This window comes from Euprymna scolopes, chromosome 12 (assembly GCF_053919585.1).
Source record: "Euprymna scolopes isolate OS-2025 chromosome 12, ASM5391958v1, whole genome shotgun sequence".
In the NCBI taxonomy this organism is placed as follows: Eukaryota; Metazoa; Mollusca; class Cephalopoda; order Sepiida; family Sepiolidae; genus Euprymna; species Euprymna scolopes.
In genome coordinates this window covers 81,112,889-81,138,693 of record NC_136493.1, presented here as the reverse complement: position 1 = coordinate 81,138,693, position 25,805 = coordinate 81,112,889, and the positions used below count along the sequence as shown (strand labels likewise).

The following is a 25,805-nucleotide window of genomic DNA, read 5'->3' as shown; positions in this document are numbered from 1 at the left end:
GTCACAAAACTTTATTTAGTAACATCAACAACCTATAAACAAAAAAGATTTAGCACGATAACAAATGTATAAGAACAATTAATGTCCACAATATATTAAGTATAAAATTAAAAGAATTTTTGACATGTCTCTATGTGTTGCAAAACATTTTTTATTACTAAAATCTATGATTTCTGCAATTGGTCTGGTCTCCTTTAGAGAGCGACGCCATTTTGGAGAATTTTTGAAGTATACAATTATGTAAGCAATACATTCATTCTGGAATAAAAGAATGTCAGGTCTCAACCAATCAGATTAAGTGGAATATGGCTGGGGAGATGTTATTTCGTAGTTGGAAAAGGGAAAGATAATGGCATGTGTATGCTCAAGTTACAAAGGATATCTGTCGAAAGTGCAGAATTCCTCCCAGTGATGACTGGGGATGGTAGAACTTCACATTTAGAGGGAAAAATAGGAACTACTTCCTTTAAAAATGGTTGTGATCGTGATAATGCTGCTATTACGCTATAATATGGGATTTTATTATAACAACTAAATGTATCTAAAATGTCATTCTAAAGTTACACAAGATAGTGGCTAATAGTCTAGACGTTATAAATTTGTATGTGGCATCTGTTGTTGCAAACCTATGGAACTTTGGTCCAGAGAGGAATTTCTGCAATCAAAATATTATATGGGAGACAAATATATAATTGTAGGCTTAATCAAGCACTTTATTCTCCTAAACTTCATATAAATATATATATATATATATATTATGCGCAATATAATTTTAGAAAATCTCTGTACTCAATCAAATATATGTATGTATATATATATATATATATATATATATATATATATATATATATATATATATATATTTTTTAGATATTTATGCAAAATGTTATATTTTTGATTGAGTACATAGGCAGAAATGGAAACAATTTCTTTTTTTTTTCTTTAATTATCAGTTCTAAAATAATCTTCATGCAAACAAATACATAAAATTTTTTAAATGGGCATATTTTTAAGAATTAATGTTTTTAAAAGTGAAAAACTACATTATTCTTCCAGGAAAAAAAAAAAAAGTTTCATCAACATTATTTTCAAACTAGGCATGTGGCTTTAACAGTTTATATGCAGTATATTAATATCAGTTTATTAATATATTTGTTCTCCCTGGATCGCCACCTTGTCATGGTGGAGAACCTTGTGTGTTCCGATGAACCTGAGAGCGATGCCGTCCGGAGCCTAGGCTCCTGGTAGGGCCACCCATGGCGGTAAGGTTGAAGGGGAGGTTCCAGACAAAGAGTGATCCAAAAGACCTCAACGGCTGATGCGGCGGATGATGACAATAATGACACAACGGCACTGAAGGCGGATGAAGGCTGCAACAGAAGAGAGTCTCCAGTCGTCGTGGTTCTCCATGCCATTGGTATCAGGCCCTCCTCTGCCAAGGGGCCGTGTGGTGGCTGCAGGCGCATCAGTCTCCCCACGTTAAAAGACATCACGCGCAGGCGTTCTCCCGAAAGGGAACACATCCTACTCTACATCATGGATGGAAAAGTCTTGTGACAGTCTTAGTCATTAAGCTCCCGGACTGAGGCAGAGAGAGCTCTCCCTTAATTCCCGGATAGAAAAAGTCCTGTGGCGACCAGGAAGTGGTGACGGGAGCAGGACAATGTAGTCTGGCAGCTCCTAGCTGCAACCTGGCACATAGGCGGTGGGTGCCAGATTCAGTCGCTAACCTCACGGACCGAGGCAGAAAGAGTTTTTCGGCAGCTGCATCCATGACTGAGCAGCCCTGTTTAGGATCCACTCTGCTCACCCCAGTAGGGGAGGGGGGTTAGAAAAGGTACCCCTAAAAATAGCCTGCCTCAAAAAAAACCCGTCTGGACTACCGCATCCAGAGGGATCACCACCACGCGGTCGGAAAAAGAAAGAAAATTTATGCCTATATTTTGGAACCTGGAATGTGAGGACCCTCATGGACAACAAAACAAGTGATCGACCCGAAAGAAGAACTGCCATTATCTCAAGAGAGCTAAGGAGGTTCCAGATTGACATAGCTGCGCTCTCTGAAACCCGACTGGCTGACGACGGGCAGCTGAGGGAGGAGAAAGGCGGGTACACCTTCTTTTGGAAAGGAAGGCCTGCAGAAGAGCCGCGTATCCATGGCGTGGGCTTTGCTATAAAGAACAGCCTCATCCGCCACCTCAATGAGCCCCCTGTTGGCATCAACGAACGGCTAATGACCATGCGCCTGATGCTTGCGGGCAACCAAATGGCCACTGTGATTAGTGCGTATGCTCCAACACTTGATGCACATGATGAAATAAAGGAGACCTTTTATGCTGACCTTGACACCATTTTATCCGGGGCCCCCAAGGGGGACAAGATTATCCTACTTGGGGATTTCAATGCTAGAGTGGGACGAGACCATCAGCACTGGAGAAGAACGCTTGGAAGAGAAGGAGTTGGGAACATTAACTCAAATGGTACACTCCTACTGACAAAGTGCTCAGAACATAACCTGATCATCACGAACACACTTTTCCGACAAAAAAACGCATTCAAAACATCATGGATGCACCCTCGAAGTAAAATCAGGCACCTCATTGACTATGTCATTGTCCGTGCCAAAGACCGCTGTGATGTGCTGAACACCAGGGCAATGACCAGTACAGACAATTGTTGGACCGACCACCGTCTTATTCGCTCCATCATGTCTATCCATTTAATGCGGAAGCAAAGGATGCAAAAAAGACAGAGCCGACCAAAGCTCAACATCGAGCAGCTGGGCGATATCACCTACCAACAACACCTCCAGGCGGCTCTTAGTGCGGACCTGCCCAAGCAGTATCCGCATGACGCTGAAGAGCACTGGGACAAGCTGTCTTCTGCCATCATGGACTCCAGTATAAGCATCCTAGGGCAGAAAAAGCGGAAACATCAAGATTGGTACGATGAAAACGATACCGAAATCCAACAGCTTATAGACACCAAGAGGCAAACTTTTATCACCTGGCAGAATAACATCAATTGCAAGGTTAAAAGAGCTGCCCATGCCAAGGCTAAAGCGGCTGTCCAATCAACAGTCAGGAAGCTGAAGAACATCTGGTGGATGAAGAAGGCTCAGGAGATCCAGCAGTTTGCTGACTCTGGGGACACCAGAAGATTCTTTGAAGCCACAAAAGTGGTATACGGCCCCAGCTACCGTTCTCTGACCCCCCTTCGGTCTAAGGATGGGCTCACGCTGCTGAAAGGAAAGAGAGAAATAACAAATAGATGGAAAGAGCATTACAAGGATCTTCTGAACAGGGACACCACTCCAGAGATGGAGGCCCTTGAAAAACTCCCCCAACAGCCCATAATTGAGAGCATGGGAGAACCACCCAGTCTGGAAGAGGTGCGGGATGCAATTAGGAAGATGAAAAACAATAAGGCGGCTGGTTCTGACGGCATCCCAGCAGAAATCCTGAAGAAAGGCGGGCCTGATCTTCTCAGACACATCCATGCCCTGCTGCTCAAAATATGGGAACAAGAGAAAATCCCTGCACAACTTAGAGATGCCCTAGTTGTCTCCATCTTTAAGAAGGGAGACAAGGCAAACTGTGGGAACTACCGGGGCATTTCTCTCCTCTCTACCACAGGGAAAGCCCTAGCTCGGGTTTTGGCCAACAGGCTTACACCCCTTGCAGAAACCATCCTTCCCGAGTCCCAAAGTGGCTTTCGACCAAATAGAGGCACGATGGACATGATCTTCACTGCTCGTCAACTCCAAGAAAAGTGCAGGGAGCAAAATTTACCATTATACATGGCTTTTATAGACCTTACTAAAGCCTTTGACTCTGTGAACCGTCAAGCCCTTTGGCTGGTTCTTGCAAGGTTTGGATGCCCAGAGAGGTACATTCGGGTACTGAGACTGCTGCATGACAATATGTCAGCTACAGTCCTCAGTAGTAGTGGAGATGAAACAGAGCCCTTCAGGGTTGACACGGGAGTGAAACAGGGATGTGTCATTGCCCCAACCCTGTTCTCCATCTTCATTACTGCTATCCTCCATCTTACGGACAAACATCTTCCCCATGGAGTTCGGATTATGTACAGAACCGACGGCCGACTTTTTAACATCAACAGATTTAGGGCCAAAGGTCGAACGAACACCATATCCATTATGGAGCTACAGTATGCAGACGATAACGCCCTTGTAGCCCTCTCAGAAGAGGACCTACAGTGTACACTGGTTGCCTTCACGAGGGCGTACAAACAGCTAGGACTAACAATTAATATAAAAAAAACCCAAATCCTCCATCAATCACCACCAAACAGTACTCCAGTCTCACCCCCAAACATCTCCATTGACAACGCTAGACTGGAAAATGTGGACCACTTCCCATACCTAGGCAGCATCCTATCATCAAAAGCCAACATAGATGATGAAATACAACACCGTCTCAGCTGTGCCAGTGGGGCTTTCTCAAGGCTAAGGAAGAGAGTATTTGAGAACCGTGACCTTCTGGCAAAGACCAAAATCATGGTATATAAAGCTGTCTTGCTGCCCACTCTTCTCTATGGATCGGAGACCTGGACCACATACAGGAGGCACGTAAAAACCCTGGAGACGTACCACCAAAGATGCCTCCGAAAAATCCTCAGAATTAGTTGGAAGGACCGACGCACCAACACCAGCGTCCTGAGTGAGGCTGACATTCCCACTATCACCGCTACTGTTGCTCAACGCCAGCTCAGATGGACTGGTCATGTTGTCCGAATGCCGGATCTCCGCCTCCCAAAACAGATTTTCTACTCTCAGCTTGTTGAGGGAAAGCGTGCCCAGGGTGGCCAAAAGATGAGGTATAAGGACAACATCAAAGCAAATCTAAAGCGGTTTCACATGGACCTTAAGACATGGGAGGACGTGGCTGGGAGCAGGTTGGCATGGAGGAGCGCTGTCCACAAAGGTGCTGCGCTTTATAGTAGTGACCTAAATAAAGCTGCTGAGGATAAACACAAGCACAGAAAGGACAGATTATTAACCAGACACACCCAACCCCACCCCACCACCACTACCTTTATCTGCCCAAATTGCACAAGACAAATTGGGTCTAGGATTGGGCTCTATGCTCACCTGAGGACCCACAGAAGCCACAACGGAGGACAGTCTTACTCGGACACGAGTGACCGCCGATAAGATAAGATTAATATCAGATCCATAAAACAGTGATGGTTGCTGATTGATAACTTTGTGCATAGCAATACATTGTAAGTAGAGTATCTACATTTTATAGCATTGGACATACGTCTTGAATTGAAACCATGTTTTATTTCAGAAGAGTTTCTGATGACTCGTCAGTTTCTATCAGCAATGTTTATAAATAGAATCTCCCAACTTTCAGGGAGGATACCCCATTATAAATAAAAAATATTGCAACATAAAGTACAAACTATTTTTTGGTTATTCCAAATAGTTTATATTGTAACCATTTTTCTTTAACTTTAACCGAGACTGGTGATTTGTCCCATTTAAAGAATGTTAAACACCATCTGCACTTATATTTTAACAATGCAATTTTATCCAGTGAAAACAATATTTCTTTTCCCCCCCTCCCTTTTTTAATTCTAACCAAAAATTAAAAAGAAAATACTATAATGATAAAAGTGTCGGGCATACCTGCGTTCTTACTTCAACTCTGTGATCAGCATTTGCCTCAACCAAAGATTTGGTTGAAAATAAACCAAGATCTGAAAAACAAGAAATAAAAAAAAACTTGACATAAGAAAACACAATGGTTTAAACCCTAGCCGTTTTTGAATACATATGTGGAATAATAGTGTTACCTTCTTGCAAAAATCAATATTCATCAAAAATGTCGTCTGATATGCATGTGATTATAGACAATTTGTCAATTTAATATGCCATAGAAACTTCCACCTTGATGGAGGAGAAAGTTGACTCAACCTAATATGGATAAATGCTGCACTTAAATTAAGACAGGTGTATGCGAATATATAATGGGTACTTCAAAAAAAAAAAAAAAAAAAAGTTAAAATAAGAATTTATCATAAAGCTTCAAAAGTGGCATTAGTAGATCCTTATAAACTGACAGGAGATTTTGCAACGATCAAGTAATATAAGTGTCAAATGCTTCTTCAAAAAGGTAAAAAAGAGACTATGACGACATGGTAGCTTTGAATTAAGCCATTACATACAAAGTTGTTTATTTGCGGGTTGGCTTTTGGCAAAATCCGTTTTGATGTTTGGACATAATTCATGAGCCAAATCATGCATTAGTCATTCTTTTCAGAAATTTGCATCTGCATTGTGTAAGAACAATAGAGCAATAGTTTGTTAGGTTAGAGAGTAAAGAATGAATGAGTGTAAGCAAATTTAGTCTGGTTTTTCACGTTCATGACTGGAGAATGTAAATTGATAGGATCATGAATTTTAATTGTATCCAGTGTCCAGGACCCAATAGCTGAGCTACTGCGCCTTGGATATATTTTAAGCAAGCAAAAAATTTAGTAGCCGAATGGGAGAACACACAAGATCTGTATTTACTTGACAACTAGTGGTGATTTTTTTTAATGTGTAACATTCAGCAACTCTTGCCACTTCACGTGGCTTATCTCGTCCATCTCCATAAAATATGCTACATTTCTTTAAGTTTCCTCTACTAACAACAAAGAGAGAAAACCTTTCGCTTCTTTGAGGCGAGGTTATTTGTAGCATTACTACTACACTCCCCTCTTGATCCTATGATCACACATGAAACATTTGGGAGGTGGTCTTTTGTGTTGTGTTTCTTTGTGGCAGTACAGTTACTGGATCACCATTAAAAGTGTCATTGGAAGAGTCATCACCTGCATTTATACTGGGTGCCTGTTCACCTCGTCTCTTTCCAATACAAATCTTACACTTGCATTCTATGAAAACATGAAGACTGTCGGTGGGCTTGGTCCCACTATCGATTGTAGATCTTTTACATGGCATGGTATTCCGTTGACCGACGTTTTCTGTACTGGTAATCTTGGTCACATGTCCCACTCCATACTTTGTATGTCTGTACTGGCACTGATGTTCCGTTGATTCTTTTCAACCATATGCAGTACTGATAGATCATGTTAGCAGGTGCTGTAGCAGAGTACACATCATCCTTTCGCATGACATTGTACCAGTATACTGCTTCTGCTACAGTACAGTTTTCTGGCTGCAATCCTTTTTACTGTTCTGTGACAGCACTCAATGCAGTTACCAGAGGAAACGTATACAGTGGAATCTAACCCAAACCCTTGAGGCGAAGTTTGATAATAAAATCGGCCAGCCAAAATGAATTACTGAAAGATGTTTGAATTTATTTAAGTAAGAACGAAATTGACAGGTGATCGCCCGGAAGTCGTAGAGCGTGACGACAACGACGTAGGTTTGTTTGTTAGAAGCGAAATAAAAAAAGAAAACAATGTTGAAACTTAAGCGGGGGGGAAAAAAAACACAAAAAAACTAACGTAAGGCAAACGAACGATGAAAACAGAAAAACGAACATGTGAAAAATGGCTTAAATAAGCCTGTTTCGATATTAACATTTAAAAAAAAATCGGTGGGTACCCGGGTGTTTTGGGGTGTGAGGTCGGGGGTGGATAAGCGAAGTAAAAAAAAAAAAAAAAAAAAAAAAAAACCAGAAAAACGAACGTTATGTGAAAAATGGCTTAAATAACACTGCTCCAATATTTAAATTTTAAAAAATCGAGAAAAAAAAAAAAAAAAAAAAAAGGACATCTCACACCACGATTCGAACCCAAAACTTTTAGATAATGAACCAACACACTAATCAACTGACCTAACGCGACGTACATGAAATTTGCTCAGTTTTTCAACTGTTTAAAGTAAATCAGGTCATGACGTCATCTGACGCATGCGTAGAACCGGTCGAGAGGGCCGTTTTTATTGACCCCCCCCCCTCGTCGAAAATTGTAGATTTCGGGGTGAAAAAATAAATGTTTTTGGCCAATTTTTCGATATTTTTTGAGCAAAGGATGGAGCTTCAATATGATACCGAGTTTGTGAATTTTTGTTGTGTCTGTCGAAAGTTTTTAGCAGACACACAAACACACATACATACATACATTTTTGCTTATATATATATATATATATATACAGATTATAGTGTTTATTACTAAAAAATGTATTGGATTATATAGTGTTTATTATGTAAAAATGTATTTGACTATATTACATAAAAATGTTTTTGATCATATGACTTAATTTCAACATTTACTAAGAGGTCTAAAAAAAAAAAAAAAAAAAAAAAAAAAAACTTGCAAATAATATTTTGGTTATAAAAAAAAAACACAGTTAAAAGAAAAAAAAAACAAAAAAAAAATTATTCCTTGAGTAGAGACAGCTTCTCCAAAATAAATTTTTTTTTTTTTTTTTTTTAAATTCAGAATTCCAAAATGTATTTGTAAACTTTATAGAAGTCAGAGGTTATGGACTTGGCAATTTTTGTGGAAGTTGTATGTTTTATTTTCTTTTATACTGGATAAATTTTTCAATTAATTTATGAAATTTACCATAGACTTAAAAGAACTTTTTTTAACAAAGTCAAAATTTTTTTTAATTGACTTACCATCTCATAGAACTGAAAATATTTCTACGAATGTGTTTTAAACTTTTACATTAACAAAACGACTTTCACTACATTTTCAAAAACTACAAACCTCTTATAAAAGATTCAACTATTTCTAAGATTTTGAGTTCTTTGAAGAATTAATATGCGGTGTATGGAGGAAATTTATAGTGGTTATTTTTGTTTTACAAAGATATTTTAAAAAGCGAAGACACAAATTTTAAGATTTTATTTTACAAAAAAAATCATTGTCACTGATGCAAGATAAAGCAGAAAATATTTTAACCTCAATTAATTATTACTAATTTGGATATAAGATTGATTATATGGAAATAGATTTTAAAACAGTTTTATAATCATGAATTTTAACTGAGAAGAAAAAGGATATGAGGATGAAGTTTTTATAAATTCCTGCATAAGTGTTCTGTTGATAAAACACATTTTTATGTAATAAACGCTATATAATCACATACATTTTTATGTAATAAACGCTATATAATCACATACATTTTTATGTAATAAACGCTATATAATCACATACATTTTTATGTAATAAACGCTATATAATCACATACATTTTTATGTAATAAACACTATATAATCACATACATTTTCTGTAATAAATACTATGTAATCAAATACATTTTTATGTAACAAATATTATAATCCAAAGAGTTGTAAATTAAAAATATCATTTACATTTAGTGACTATTTTAAAAATAGTATTTCAAACAGTTCAAACATTTCCATAATGCAAAAATACATGCTAAATTCTTTACAATTTTACTATTTAATTACATTAAATTTAAAAAAGAATTAGTAGCAGAGAAATTTAAGAGAATCTTCTAAAATAATTTTTTGTTTGTAGATTGAAATGTTACATGGTAGTTCGAATGATATCAGCACTTGCTTTTTAAGTTACAAATAGTTTTGTTCATAAGTTTAATTTGTTGACCAAAGCTTAGCAGTGAAGAAGTCGAGCCAAAATAAAACAAACTTTGTGGCATAAATATTCAAGCTTTGAAGGTTTAATTAGACGCTTGAAACTGATAACAGTGACAATTATTCAAGATGCATACAGATGCCTGTTATGGATCATATTTTTTTGTTTGTTTTTTTCTTAATACTAAATAAACACTCATATTTGTATGCTTTACATCAATTCAATATCAAAAAACAAAAAGATTTACCTAATTTGAGAGCTCCAGCCAGACCTCGTATAACAACAACAGGTTGTGTGTAACAGTACTGCTGCAGTTCAGGAGAAAACGCGTCCCGCTTGCTTTCAAGCTAATGAAAAGAGAATAAAAACAGTTTTCATGATTAATGCATACAATTCAAAAGAATTCTGATAATCAAACCAGTTATTATGCTCATATGAAATTTTTGATTAATATGTATATATATTTTTCGGATGGTATGAGGGACAAATTTGTACTTCAATTTTACTTTACAATATAAAATACAAACTATTGAAATTAAAAATAAAATTTTGAAGTGAGCGATGGAGGCTAACAAAGTGTAACAATGTGTATTAACAAAAAACGTTGAACAATTCATTTTAAGGAGTTTATTTGAATTTATGCATGTATTTATGCTGTATTTTATGAATGATATGATGTTGAGTAAAATGAAAACATTTAGAACTATTTACATAAACACTTGGTGTCGGAGGGTTAAGAGATTCCTTTGGCAGTGGTGGATATGGAGGTGAGGCAGGCCGAGGCGGGCGTTCATCCAGAAAATGAGATGTGATACCATTTCGACCTAAAAGAAAAAAAGACAAACTATTTTTATTATTTTACAAAACCAAAGTTTAATCAAATAGAACATTCTCATGAACAAGAAAATTAAGTTCAATTTTTTTTTTTCAATATTAATTATGTTAAATTTATAATGGACGTATTAAAAGAAAGACTCAACATGAGCTGACAGAGTTTTGTAAGAAAAAGTTTTCATTGTAATTTGAAACAAGTAATTTGAGATATAAGTTTTGAAATTGCGAAAGGTCAAATTTCTTGTATTGAAGTGACACTTGAAAAATTCTGAATAAAATAGATTTAATTATCAGAGTAATAATTTTTCAGAAATCATTTTTATTAAAGATTTAAAAGCTTACATGTAATTGTATGCATATAGCCAAGTGCGAATTACAATTTAAAACATTTCACAAATTTGTCGTCCGATGACAAACTATTTAAGAATTTTTTTTTTTTAATTTATTTATTTATTTTTTTTTTTTTACATGGAGTTCACCACTTATTACGGCCCACTCGGGGATAAGGGTTATTGTGTGTACAGTAATCAATGGGATAGCGTAGTAATAGTATTGGAGAATTAATAAAGTGTCCTTACTTAAGGTGGCGGTTCATCAGGAATTTGTTTGTGTTGGACTTAAAGACATCCAGGTTGAAGTCAGAAGGGAAACAGGCAAGTGGAACAAAGTTCCACAGGCGTGCAGTTCTAAGAAAGAAGCTTTGTTCATGGAATCTACGTTTTGATTTAGGCACAGATAAGGAGTAGGGGAAATTATTGACGGTGGTTTCAGCTAGTCGGGTGTTTTTTGAAAAAGATTGGCGAGGGGGAACCAGAGAATGGAACTTAGACGAGCACTTGCCATGGAAATATAGATAGAACAAAGATAGGCTCGCTACGTCTCTTCTGTGAGAGAGAGGTTGCAGGGAAGAGAAGAGGGCATCCCCCACTAAACCACGAAGTCTATTTTGTACTATGTCAAGGCAGGATAGGCTGTTTTTAGCAGCTCCTGCCCAGATGTGGCAGCAGTACTCCACCCTTGGACGTACGTGGCTTTTATATAGATAGAGAATTGCATCATTAGTGAGATATCTTCTGGAGCGGTAAAAGGATCTCACCATTTTCCCAGCGACCTTGGCCACAGACTTGATGTACATGTTCCATTTAAGATCAAGAGTAAAGGTCAAACCCAGAAGCTTATCAAAACATGGGGCCTCCCCTAGACGAGAGCCATCCATTTCAATTGATGCCAGATGGGGATCAGAGTGTTGATGATGTACAGATAGGAGCTTGGTCTTAGAGGAGTTAAAAGGTAACTAGCCACTTCTTCCCCCACTGTACCACGTGCTCAAGATCAGAGGAGAGAGAATCAGAGAGAACATCATCATTTACGGCCTTTGATGTGTTGCCATAGATAGTTGTTTCATCAGAATAGATGTCAACGAAAGATTTTAGTATGTGTTTTGGGATATCATTGATGTAGACCAGGAAGAGAGTTGGGCCCAGTATGGACCCCTGAGGGACTCCAGCATTAATACTGTGGGCCTCTGATTTCTGCTCATCAACCACTACTCTTATGAGCCTATCAGAGAAATGATTTAATGATCGAGAAAACATTTCCAGTTATACCGTAGCTGGAAATATTGTGTAGTAGACCTTTATGCCAAACCTTATCTAAGGCCTTGGATATGTCAAGAGCAATTACCCTAGAAATGAAGCCTTTGTTGAGAGATTCGCTAATCCTATGAGATATAACCGTTAGCACATCTGCTGTAGATCTAGCAGAACGGAAACCATATTGCGTGTCGCTAAGAAGGTTATTTCTGCTGAGGTGGTTGACTACTTCTCTATTTATTGTGGATTTCAGCAACTTACTCATGACACACAGAAGACTTATTGGTCTGTACTGAGAGGGAGATGACTTATCACCTGAATTCTTAAATACAGGGCATACTGATGAGGTTTTCCAGGGTGTTGGGAAGCACTTCTCCTTAAGGCAACGCTTAAACAGTTTCGTAAATATGGGGGCAAGTTCTGGTTGTAATTTTTTTAACACTATAATTGGAATACCGTCAGGACCAGTTGCTTTACTGGAGTCAAGATTCTTGATTAGCTTGGCGACCTCACGCACAGATATTTGTATGTTGCATAGCATGTTGTTTGTTATAGGAGGGAATACGGGGAGTTGATGGCCTTCGTCACACAGGGTAGAATTTGCCGCAAAGTTTTTGGCAAATAGTTTGGCCTTGTCGGATGCTGTCAAGATGACCTCTGGTCCATTGATAATGGTTGGGATAGAACACACGTTTCTGTACAGGATCCTATTTGCTATTTGCCAGAACTGGTGGGAACCAAGCCGCTGCTCAGCTACTTTGGATTCAGCAGATTGAGCATATAGTTCTCTTGTATTTTTTATTACTCTTTTACAGTGGTTACTGGCGGTCCTGAAAGCAGCTTTAGTTTCAGTGCATCTATTACGTTGGTAGCTATGGAAAAAGTGATTTCTGTGTGCGATGGCAGCAGCACATTCTGGGGAGAACCATGGCTGGCTGTTAGGTTTTTGTTGGAATATTTTGAATGGTATGAATCGGTTTATGCCTACAATTAACCATTCGGTCAGGTCTGATACTATAGAGGACACATCCTTTTTAAACATGGAATGGAGAGGGAGATCAGATATAAATGTACAGAAGCTATTCCAGTCCACCATAGAGTATCGGTATACAGTACGGTGGAGAGGTACGTCTGTAGATTTATTATATTTCATTTTTATCTTAACTGATACAACGCAGTGGTTGGAGGATCCCAGAGGAGATCCAACGGAACATGAGCATAGATCAGGGGAAGTGGATAGAAAAAGGTCTAGAAGGCGTGCGTACTGACCGGTAATATTGGGCACACGGGTGGGCTCGCAAACAATCTGAGTGAGGTCATAGGCAATGGTAAAATCATGACAGAACCTCCCCTCATCATCAGTCTTATTTGAGTGGGTCAGCCAGTCCACATTATGGACATTGAAGTCACCGCAAATGTGAATGTTAGCCGAGAGATGAGCAGACAGTATGTGGTCAATTTTCTCTGATATACTCTTAAAGACAGTAACTCTGCTGTTGTGGGGGCAATAGAGGGCAAATATAAATACGGTGGTGTAAGCAAGTGAAACCCGGAAGCTGGAGATATCCCTGCCACACGGGAAGCCACCTTTAATGTAGGCACATATTCCATGCCCGTGGTGATCTTGGGGGTCAGATTTAGATGTTAAGTTAGAGTATCCTTTAATTATGAACTCATCTAGGGAGGTGGTCGGCCCTATTACAGTTTCGCTTAGAAAGAATATGTCAGGTTTCGTCTCCTGTAATTGGGTTTCAACCTCTGGAAGGTTAGAACGTAGACCCCTGATGTTGGAGAAGGAGACATGGTAGTAGGGGTCTATGTTGGAGGATGGGGTTCTAGGTTTATTTGTGTTTTCTTTTTTGAGATATTTCATGTTGAGGATTTTGGGATTTGTGGAACAGGTCAGCATACTTGGTTAGAGCAGAACAGAGAGGGAAAGTAAGAGAGGAAAGACAGGAAATTTTTTTTTTTTTTTGTAGCACATAAGGTAAAGGCCGTAACAATTACCCACTAGTATGACCTTGAGAGGCCCCACCAGAGACTACTGCATGGTCCAAAATCTATTCACCAAATGGCAATACAGCAGCCCCACTACTTTGCACCTGCTGATAGGACAGCCTCCTGAGTGGTTATTTTAAGGTTCGGGTCCCTGACTATCAGGCGGTTAAAGTCAACCCAGATGAAAACGTTTACCTCCAGCACCCTTACTAGTGACATGGCCGCAAGGATAGCCATAGAGACAAAGTTTCCGACATCTCAGACTGTTCACGAAGTACTACCGACCTGGGAAGCAGTTTTTCTTCACCCTTTGTCAGAAACATCACCCATTAGAAATGAGGACTGAGGGACAAAAAAGGAGAAGTGAGAGTTACTGCATCTGCCGATGACACATCCACTACATTATCTACTCTCCATTAATAAAAAAAAAAAAAAAAAAAGGTAAGAGGGACTTATTTATATCTACTTAGTGAGTCCTTTGCCCATTCCCAGTTTAGAATTTGAAGATAGTCTCCCCTCCAATATTAATCCATGGAAGTTTTTTTTCTTTCTTTTTTTTTTTTGCGCTTAAGTAATGTTAAGACGTTTCAATTTTTAGTAAGACTGCAATATGAAAACAAAGATAAATAAATAATATATATTTTAATTTAAAACAATCTGTGGTTGGTTTCTACTCTATATAAAAAAGCGAAAATGTATGTATGTATGTACACTTTTCCTCGATGTCCACAAAAGGCTTCTTTCAGAGAAGTGCTTGCTCGCTTCACAACTTCTTAAAACTTTTTATATCATCTATAAATTGTAATATCTCAGAGTTACCCACGGAGCTCGCCTGTCTATTTAATTTTATTGACTTTCAAACGTTAATTATTCCACATTTCCCACATCGGCACGCGTTACATTCGGTTTTCAGTATAAAAAAAAGCGAAACTCGATTCTAATCACAGGCCGAAAGCCACTTGTCTCAAGAGAGCTAAGTAACGTTTGTTCAATGTCGACTTCATCATATCAGACGGTAGCTTTCATCTCGCTCCTCCTAATAAACAGGGAGCGGGTTTTTAAAAACAAACAAACCGATTTATTCACCTCATTAAAAACTGTCCCGCACAAAATGCTTACTGCTGAATACCTATCGCCGTCACGTCATTCAAAAACACGCACCTGTTTTTTTAACACTTTACTATTTTCCAACTGTGCGTTTTTTTTTCACGGGCACCTGTTTTTTTTTTGTTTTTTTTCACATACCCCGAAAAACACCTGAGCAACGCCGGGTACCACTCGCTAGTCTATATATATAAAAGCGAAAATGTGTGTATGTATGTATGTTTGTGTGTGTGTTAAAAACTTTCAACGGACAGAACAAAAATTGACAAACTTGGTATCATATTGAAGCTCCATCCTTCGCCCGAAAAATATCGAAAACTTGCCCAAAAACGTTCATTTTTCACCCCAAAATCGACAATTTCGACAGGGATGGGACAAAAACGGTCCTCTCGTGACGACGACCGGTTCTACGCATGCGTTAGATGACATCATGACCTGATTTAGTTTAAATAGTTGAAGAACTGACTAAATTTCATGTACGTCGTGTTAGCTCAGTTGGTTAGCGCGTTGGGTCATTATCTAAATGTTTTGGGTTTAAATCATGGTGTGAGATGTCTTTTTTTTCCCCCGATTTTTTAAATTTAAATATTGAAGCAGTGTTATTTAAGCCATTTTTCACATAACGTTCGTTTTTCCGTTTTTTTCGAAATCAGCACCTCGTGATAAGAAGCCTAAACCCACTTTTGTATAATACTTGAATTCATTCAAGAAAGTATTGCTAATAAAAACAAACAAAAACATCTACGTAAAAGTGATACATTTAGTAGTCCGGCGAGGTTAGCTGCGTGGTAAAAGTTTAGGCTTCTCATCACGAGGTGCCGATTTCGAATCTTGCTAGATTCAGCCACTCTGATGAGTCGTGAACTACGAAACACGTGTCAGTGGATAATGATATTTTAGAAATTTATATATATATATATATATATATATATAATCTATATATATATAAAAGCGAAAATGTATGTGTGTATGTATGTAAGCTTTCCCTCGATGTCCACAAAAGGCTTCTTTCAGAGAAACGCTTGTTCGGTTCACAACTTCTTAAAACTTTTTATATCATCTATAAATTGATAAATTGTAATATCCACGGAGCTCGCCTGTCTATTTAATTTTATTGACTTTTAAACGTTAATTATTTGACATTTCCCACATCGGCACGCATTACATTCGGTTTTCGGCATAAAAAAAAAAGCGAAACTCGACTCTGATCACCGGCCCAGAGCCAGTTGTCTCAAGAGAGCTAAGTAACGTTTGTTCAATGTCGATTTCGTCATATCAGACTGTAGCTTTCATTTCGCTCCTAATAAACAGGGAGCGGGTTTTTAAAAACAAACAAACCGATTTATTCAAAACTGTCCCGCACAAAATCGTAACTGCAGAATACCTATCGCCGTCACGTCAATCAAAAACACGCACCTGTTTTTTTTTTAAAACACTTTACTATTTTCCAACTGCGCGTCGTGAAGGCTTCGTTTTTTTTTTTCACATACCCCGAAAAACACCCGGGCAACGCCGGGTACCCCTCGCTAGTATATATATAATATATATAATATATATTATATATATAATATATATTCTTATATATAGTTCTTTATAACTACTGTGATTAAATAATTTTAAAAAAAAAGATCAACTGGGAATGCTTCAAGCCAAAATTAGCACAAGATTCATCAATCTGTCTTTTCATTGTTGCATGAATATTGTCCAAGTTTTATTTTGATGTTGCTAAAGAATTACCCTAGTTTACAAATAATTTTGCATCATCTTTAAAGTTAGATGAATCTTAGTCTTCAGTCAGTTAATTTAGTCGGCACAGCACAGAGCAACCAATCATAATAGCATAAGATCACAGCTTATCTGGTAAGTTAAATACCTCCGAAAACAGAGGTAGAAAGGAGAGAGTTAGTGACAAATTACAGCTAATTAGAACAATTAAAATGGATTGTTTTCAAACATAACTCAATCTTAAAACCAAGAGATATCTTAGCATGTACTTTATGCCATTAAAAAAAAAAAAAAAAAAAGTTGTAGGGGAAACAAATGTTAACTCAGCTTTAACATTACAAATTTACAAATATTGTGTCTGTTAAAAAAATTAGTACCTAATTGCAAAAAAATAATTTTGTAAAAAAAATTTAAAGCAAAGATTTTATTGCTTATATTCAAACCTGTGAAATACGGCAGTTCAAAATAAAATAACAGGAAAATGCATTGTAATTCTATTCAGCATATCTCCAAACTAATATGAAAGGAAAAATGGAATAGAACACTTGAATGGAAAAGAATAAAAAAGACAGATTTGTTTTTGTTGCCATTTTATCTAGAGCAACATCTCATCTGACAAATTTAAATATTAAAAGTTTAAGCTTTAAATATACATATCACAACAGCTAATTGCAAAGTATACAGTAATTACTTTTTTACTCTTAGACAAAATAAATTTACCAGTGACAGAAACGAGAGATTAAAAAAAAAAAAAAAAAATTGATTACTTACCTAAGCCTTTGCAAGCATCTAAGATCTCTCTTGCTGACATGTGTATTGATAATTTTAAGGCAGATTTCGGAGGATTTAGATAACGGCACAACAATCGGGATTCAGTCTTTAGATTAACAATTGGTTCACTTTTAGTAGTATTAATTTCTTGTGTATTATTTGTATCTGTATTTTGTGATCCCGCTGTCGTCGTCATGCTGGGATTTTTAGTCCTGCCTCCATGTGTGAGATGAACCTGAGATCTGGAATGTGGCAGAGTGGATATGCTATTGGAAGAAATGGCAGGGTTTCCACCAGCAGCATTGCTAATCGCTTCAGTCGTGGAAGGCATATTTACATAAATGCTTTGCTGTTTTGATGATGAACCTTCTGTGGGGTTGGATTTGTCATGGCTTTGCCTGCTCTTGCTTCCTTGTGTGATATGTGCTAACAGATCATCTGTTATCGAGGTCTGAAGCAGTGCTGCCAACTCTTGATCGCTAACATTTTGTCCAGTGCTAACACAGTCTTTGTTTGCCGTGCGCTCAGAGATCTGTGAAGATGAAGATGAGATGTTGCCTGATGCTGTTATATTTCCCCCAATCGGTTGCGTTCCACTCGCAAAACCCAAACTATTTGGCGAGACTGAAGTTGGTGACATTGATGAACCAGGTTTTGTGATGGTACCCTGAGTGTTCGATGATGACAATGGAATGTTCCGGGGATGAGGTAGCTGGGATTGAGAAAGTCCGCCTGGAACCATTCCAATCTGCTGCTGTTGTTGGGTTGGAGATAGCTGTCCATTACCTCCACCACTGCTAGAGATCATGGCAGTAGAAGTTCCATTGCTGACGGGGATGGGACACTTGAACAAATTGGCAGTTGCATCCTTGGCAGTGTTCAGATTGGTGTTCCCCAGAGTAAAAGGCTGAGAACTACTAGTGGCAGTGTTTGCAGGAAATGGGGGTTGTCTTTGAACAGAAAATCCATCACCTGCGCCATTCTACAGAAGGAAAAGAAAAGGAATAAACACTTGGAAAGACATAAAAGATACATTTGAAAAAGATTTTTTTTTTTAATTTCTTTTCAGTTTAACATTGGTTTTATAATGTTAAGCGGAAAAGATGGTCCACCCTTTCATATGACAGGACAGTAGTCTGTCGAAATTTACTCAAAGCAAAATTTATACATCTAGATTGAGTGTTTGCTTAGATTAACTCTTATTCCCAAATGGTCACTCATCTGAGTACTAGTCAAGTGCAATGTTGCTTAAGGCAAATGATCTGATGGCAACTGGGGTGTCAATATGATTTAACTGTAATTCTAACAATGTTGATGTCTATAAGAATAATTTTCTTTGAAGCATTTTGGATCAGTTAATAAAACTTTTATATTAAATTATTTGCAAGTGTTTTTATTGTCTGTGAATGGAAAAAAAATAAGTTCAATTCAATAGAACAATGAAAATAAAGATTGTCTTAGAGCAGTATTACAGATATTTTGCCTCAATGGGACAATGTATCTTAATAGTAGTTATATTAATATCACAAGTTTGTCGCGCGCTCTCTCTTACACACACGAATACAAATACTAGCAGGCTGCCCAGCATTGTCCGGTTGTATAATATGCTTAAATATATTTTAATTTATGAAAATTTTGTATTAATTATAATAAAGTCAATTCTCTATTGGTTATTGAAAAGCCAAAATTTTGCATCATCTTCAAAACATAAAAAAATAAAATTACTTCAGTGCCATTAGCTAGAATTAAAAACATCTAGTGCTACAGTGTTATTACCATCTGAACCACCAACAGATGGACATCAAAATGCCAACATTAACATAAATGTATATTTACAGATGCAGAGAGAAGCACTGTGTTGACTTATGCTAGATAAGTTTTAATTTTGACCTCTTACAGCTGTTTTTACCAGCTAAAAACCAAATCAAATTTGTTCCACAGGTCTGAATTCTTTAAATATCAAGTTTCAAGCCTATAGACCAAAAATTGACAGTTTGGTAGACACTGTTTCACAAGTAGACAAGGTTACTTGTGTGCGTGTGTGTGTGTGCGTGCGTGCATATATATATATATATATACACACACGCACACACACACACAGGGTGACCCCCTCCCCCCCAAAAAACGGGCCCAAACTCCAATTAAGCCCTGTTTCTTAGTGTTTTGTCCGAATGAAATGAAACTTTGATCATAACTAGTTTATTATATTCAAAACATCACATCAAAACACTAGGGTCTTTGGCGTTTTTTTCTCCATTATACAGCATATGTTCTAGATGGCCTCCATTTAGCCTTTGTTTTTTTGGGGGGTCACCCTGTATATATAAACACATGCACATCAATTTCAAATTGGAGTTTATGGCCCCTAAAAGCATTTTAAAATACTCAAAAATGAAGTTTTGGTTAATATTTATTAATCAAAGTCTTGTACTTATCAAAATTTCACAAAAGTTAGATGTATCCAGTTTTCATGAAGGTTTTCATTTCTCTTTGCATGAAACTAAATACAGCCCACATTACCCACTTTTGTACCAGCAGTTATGTTCCAAAATTCATAATGTTCTGTTAATTAGTTTAGGAATAAATCTTGTACATACAAATACATAAGATACACATACCTAACATATACATACATAGAGATAAGTATTTTATTTAAAAGACTATACATTATATTTTCTGTTTGTAAAATACTCCATATTAGCTCTAATTTATAATGCACTTTTTTTGCTATTATGAGGAAATTAGTTTGAAATATTAAAATGGCTTTCTTTTATAAAGAAACTGACCATTTTTTTCAATTTCATTTTATATTATAAATCGTTGATTTTAATAAATAACAAATTAAAAGTATTTAAGAAAAACAAAATACAATCATGTAGATGCAAGAAGCACACACAAGTGGTCTCAGAATTTTATTAATAATAATTATAAAAACAAAGAACCCTTTCTACTACTTTGCCCCACCACCACCACATTCTTAGTTTTATTATTTTGTATGATAAAAAAAAAAATCACCTTTTAATAGTTTTTTTTTAATTGTAATTAAATATGAAAAATTCAATTCAAATATATTAATTCATCTTTTCAGAGCCATAATTTATTTCTCGTCTATGTTTTTATTTCACATAAAATTCAGGTTGAAAGATGAATTTACACCCAAACAATTTTGTATCCATCATTTGTAACTATTTACAATCCACAAACATTAATTGCAACAGAGAATAGCAAGGAAACTGAATAAACTTGCATATAATTGTTTGAATGTCATCATGTAAATGAAGTAAAAAGATATAACTATGTAGCAAGTGATTCCAGACAGTTTTGAATTTTTCATTTATAACAAACAACATTTTTATTGAAATATAGAATATGTAATCATTATGTAAAGAACAGACTGAAAATTTTAAGAATTTCTGGTTAGTTAGAATTAAATATTGATTTGTCAAATGCAATCCAACTTTGAGAAAGTGGCTTTCTTTTCTTCATATAGTTATGGTGTTCATTATATTACTGAAATTATTTATTTAAACAACCATTAATAAGTATCATTTTGCTGAAAATACTGCCAATAGTTTTAATAAATGAAAATATAACTCACATGCAGTTTAAAATAGAATAAAAACCAGATTTTGTCAATGATACTGGATGCAACAACATAATGGTTAAAAAATGGTAACGTTTTGTTTTTTTCTTCAATTACTCTTATGTAACACATATTTATGATAAAAAAAAACATTTTTACAACTTTCACAATTTAGAGAAATATTTTTAATGGCAAAAATAATTTGCTAATTCATAAAAGTTTCAAGAGTTTGTTCTTTTTCATCAAGTGTTAACAATTAAGATTGTTAAAATTGAAATAAAACATTTTAATAAAAACAAGAATTGAAAAAAAATAAAATGGATTGAAAATTATTTCTTCATATGATTTTCTTGAAATTTGTCTGATTTTAAACATGGACCTTGGAGTTATTAAGAAATCACAATAGTGATTTTTTGGTTTGTTTTGTGTTTCATACTAATACTTTTAAAAACAGAAACCTAAAAGTTGAAATCAAACTTTTTATTTTATTCTTTTTAATTATTCAACTGCAGCAGAAAATTAAAAAGAATTTATCAAGTTTAAATGAAAAATGAACAGTGACTAGGTAGAATAATGGATCACTTTAAACAATTGGTTTTGTAGACAAAATCTTTAAAATTGAAACTAAGAAAAGTGAATTTACCCGTTTTCTAGAGGCAGGTGAGAGAGCAGTCTTTTTCTTTTTAGGTTGGGCAGCAGATGAATTCGGATCAATGTCCATGGCAGTATCCGTTTGGGAAGTTATCAACACAGTGTTCGGAGGCTGTGTTGTGTGGTCAGACACTTGATGCGGCGGCTGCTGCTAAGACAAAAAGTAACAAATTTGAGGTTTTAGTCAAACTCAAATTGAAAAACTATTCCTTATACAAAAAAAAAAAAGATTTTTATTGAAAATGCTAATTAAAATTTGATAAGAATAGAAGGAGAAAGCAAAAAAAATCAAATAGAACTGTATATCAATAAAAATTCAAGAAATACTGAATTTATTTTTGTGTGATTAAATATTTTAGTTAAAAAAAAAAAAAAAATTCAAGTCGATCACTTTTCATTTACGAATATATTTGAATCTACACAATGTGTACAATTTCTAAATTTTTTTTTTTTTTTCATGGAATCATTCTTTTTTAATAACTTTGATCTAACCTGATCATTCGTGAGACGCATGTCAGCAAAAAAATAATAAGGCCATTTTGTAAGCATAGCATAATCATATCTGCTTGATAAATAAAAGTTTCATTAAATTGCTGTGAAATAAATTCCCACCAATTAACCACATTCACCAACTTCTATAAGAGAGTAGTTGTAAAGGTCTAAATTAAAAAACTTTGTTCTAAAAAGACAAATTTTTTATAATGTATGTACCTGTCACGAAACAGATATATTCCAAAAATCTTATGAATTGGTCAAATAGTTTTTTTTTAAAAATCAAATTTTATAACGAGCAAGTTGGGAACCACTATGTTGTTTTAGAATATTTTCAAATTCAAGGGCAACAACTCAATTCGACTAGAGAGTTTATAGTCAAGATAATTAAGCAATTCATTAATCGCTAAAATTTGTAAATTTTGATCGTTTTTAGTTAAAAAGAAACAAACTTTATCAATTTGATGTTTGGAGTATGATATCTTTGTTTCGTGGCGAGTACATACATCATATAGATTCGTCTGTATTTTTGCCTTTTCATTTTTTTTAATTGGATTGTATTATAAATAAGAACCCAAAATTTTGTAACTTAATCTTATTTCTATTAATGAAGAAATTATGTCTATGAATTCAGTTCTTTTTTAAAAGATAATTATTTTCAAAATTTATATTGTATCCAATTGTTAGAAAACAAAACAATTATAGTTAATATGAGAGGGAGGAAGAGAGGGCAACAGAAACAAAATGTTGTACAAACCTGCTGCTGCTGCTGCTGCTGCTGATTGGCAGCAGAGTTGGCAGCTTGACGAGAAATAAGTTCAGCAGGAATGGGCAAACTCCAAGCCTCTTCTAAACTAGGCAATGCCTTAGGCCTGAAAGTAAATAGGAAAATATTCATGATAAAATATGAAAGTAAGCCATACAAAACATTTGATTTTTTTGTTTTTTTTTAATTTGTGAAGAAAAATATTTTCAAACTTGAAATATCAACTTTGCAAAGATAAGCACATATTACTTATTTAAAGCTCAGTCACTAAACTATCAAATTTATTGTATTTACACAAATTTTAATTTACAAAATATTTAAACTTGCTCCCAGTTCTTTTAAAACTAATACTTTGATTCCTAAGAATTAGCCTTTTGGAAATATATCAGAAGTTTTGAGATGCACATAAGCATCATTATAAGAAGCTATGTCAGTCAAGTGGTCAACAAAATTTTCATTGTTACAATTTCAATTAGAAACATTAAAAGAATATTCCAATTTGTAAACAAAAATCATAGAACAAGTGATTTCAAAGAATCACATTTTTACCATTAAACTTGAAATTGATGTTTGTTTTGCCAGATATTAACTATATATGACACAATTTCTCAAATGATTAATAAATTTATGTGTGTGTGTGTGTAATATATATATTTATTTATTGGGTTCAGTGTATCTAGTTTACAAATTTATCATATGGAAGTCAGTTCTCATGAAGTGATCATTCAATATCTGGGTTAGTTGAGGAATTGTACAACTTCATCACCGGACAGAAATGAACATAAACATCCCTTGGTGATGTCTGATGCATATCTTTTCTCAGATCTCCAAACTATTGGATGGTCACTTCATGAAATCAGATTCCCATATCATAAACGCACTGTTTGCATATTTTTGCGAAGTTGAGAGGGGATATTATTGTGTACAAACTACACAGCACACTCATAAACACTTGTGTATGTATTTATAAAAAAAGAACAAAACAAAATATTAATATTTATTGAAAAAAAGTATTTTAGCTACATACATGTATGCACCATCTGTTTGTATCTTTTTGCTTGATTGAGTGGAGGGCAATATCATTGCGTGCAAACTAAATACACTGAACCTAACAAGTTGAGCTGGGAATGAAAAGGAGCCAATCCATAATTTCTTTTCATGAAAAGAAACTAAAGAAAAACTCTTCCTTAAAATTGAGGATGGACATTTCCAAGAGTAACCCCTGTCTGTCGATATGAACTTGTCTCTTAGATGAACTTTCACCAGAATGCAAACAAAGGATCCCAATTTTTGTCCACCCCTCATTAGAAAAACCTACTAAAACTAACTTTTCACCAGCATTGTACATAGCCATCAGGATACCAGAGAATTAGCCATATTAAGCATAATACACAGCGTCAACATGCTTTTCCCAACAGAACCCGATGCGACACTGTTTAATGCAAGTCCATGACTGTGCTTGGCTAATTTGAATGCGAAAGGCATGAGCTCTTCAAACTGCATGGTTCACACTTGGAAAGATCTCTCGCCCCTATTAGGATTATTATCATTCTGAATGACGTTGGGTGTCTGGTATGACTCCTCAACAAATCAATACTTTCTGACGTGGCAGTTGATCCAGAACAATAGGAAAGCCCTCTTCGACTTTCAGTCTGTGCAATCTGTTTGTTTAGTCTTGCAAAAAATACAATTGGCACCTTCCAAACCTGAAATATGCTTATTAAATTTCAGATCCTTCCAAGTGTTGTATATGATCACTTGGACATTAACAATGACACATACTCCTGATGATAAATTGGTGTGAGCTTCATCTGTGGTGAGAATAACCATACTAAGAAGGTCTGCAGTCTCTTTCTCTAAGAGGAACAGTGGCTGTACTTTAAGTGGATTGATGCTGTATTAAAGCATTCTTTTGTATCAAGCATACTTGTAGAATTTCACAAGACTTGTTGACCAGCACTATCACCTTTCCTTAAACATCATCTTTTTCCTTCAAAACTTTCTCAGGATTTGAAGTGATAACTGATTTGATTGTCATTTTTATCAACTCATTGTATTGGACATGCATTCCTGTCATCAAGCACTGGGGAGATCACAGGCCTGAACTTTTTTTTGTTGTTCTTCCAGTAATTCATTGCTAATGGGAAATTATATAACCTTTTGCAGTCATTATGTACCTCATCTTATCTGTCCCATGCTCAGAATTATTGAGTGCATCAGTGAAATTGCTTCATCAACTTTAAAGGAGCGGGTGTCCTTAACTGATGAAGCAAAGATATTGTATCCAACTCTAAGGATCTGTTTCTGGGATTGAATAATCATGGGATAGATGAGGTACACAAGCAACTGAATTGCTGATAGTTCAAGCTATTCTTGGGCAACAAACTCTTCTATATAGTGAAGAAGGGATTCAGTTCTTTCCTTCTGCATCCTTTCACTTAAAGCAATAGAAACTTTTCCTTTGTTTCATCATTGGTTCTTTAGATATTTCAGATGGTCTGTTGCTTTTTTCCATTTCTTTGGTTTCTTTAAAAACCTGTTGAAGAATGTCATAAGATAATCGTGTGTTGTTCTACCAATAGAAACATGCCCATGAAGTTTTGAAGATGTCTCCAATTTCCTTGTCATCTTGGAGACTATGGTTCTTGATGGATTGATCCAGACATTTTACATACTCAGGATTTTTTAGTTTTGCTACAAAGATTTGCCTAAGCAATAATAGTTTCGAAAATCTAGC

At 35.8% G+C, this 25,805-nt stretch overlaps 1 protein-coding gene across 9 annotated transcripts in view; it reads right to left on the bottom strand.

Moving 5' to 3' along the window:
• The window catches only part of LOC145291375 (histone demethylase UTY-like), a 280,609-nt gene that overhangs the window by 21,180 nt on the left and 233,624 nt on the right, over positions 1-25,805 (bottom strand). For 3 of the 9 annotated variants that reach the window (XM_080137155.1, XM_080137157.1, XM_080137160.1), the window contains 6 exons: positions 23,060-23,174; positions 21,803-21,961; positions 17,577-18,558; positions 10,264-10,376; positions 9,800-9,899; positions 5,657-5,727 (listed from right to left, as the gene is read on the bottom strand). In XM_080137155.1, coding sequence (XP_079993281.1) covers positions 5,657-5,727; positions 9,800-9,899; positions 10,264-10,376; positions 17,577-18,558; positions 21,803-21,961; positions 23,060-23,174 — 1,540 coding nt within the window. Of the gene's footprint in view, positions 1-5,656; positions 5,728-9,799; positions 9,900-10,263; positions 10,377-17,576; positions 18,559-21,802; positions 21,964-23,059; positions 23,175-25,805 lie in introns of all 9 variants that reach the window. The other 6 variants (XM_080137153.1, XM_080137162.1, XM_080137163.1 and 3 more) reach the window with 3 other exon arrangements.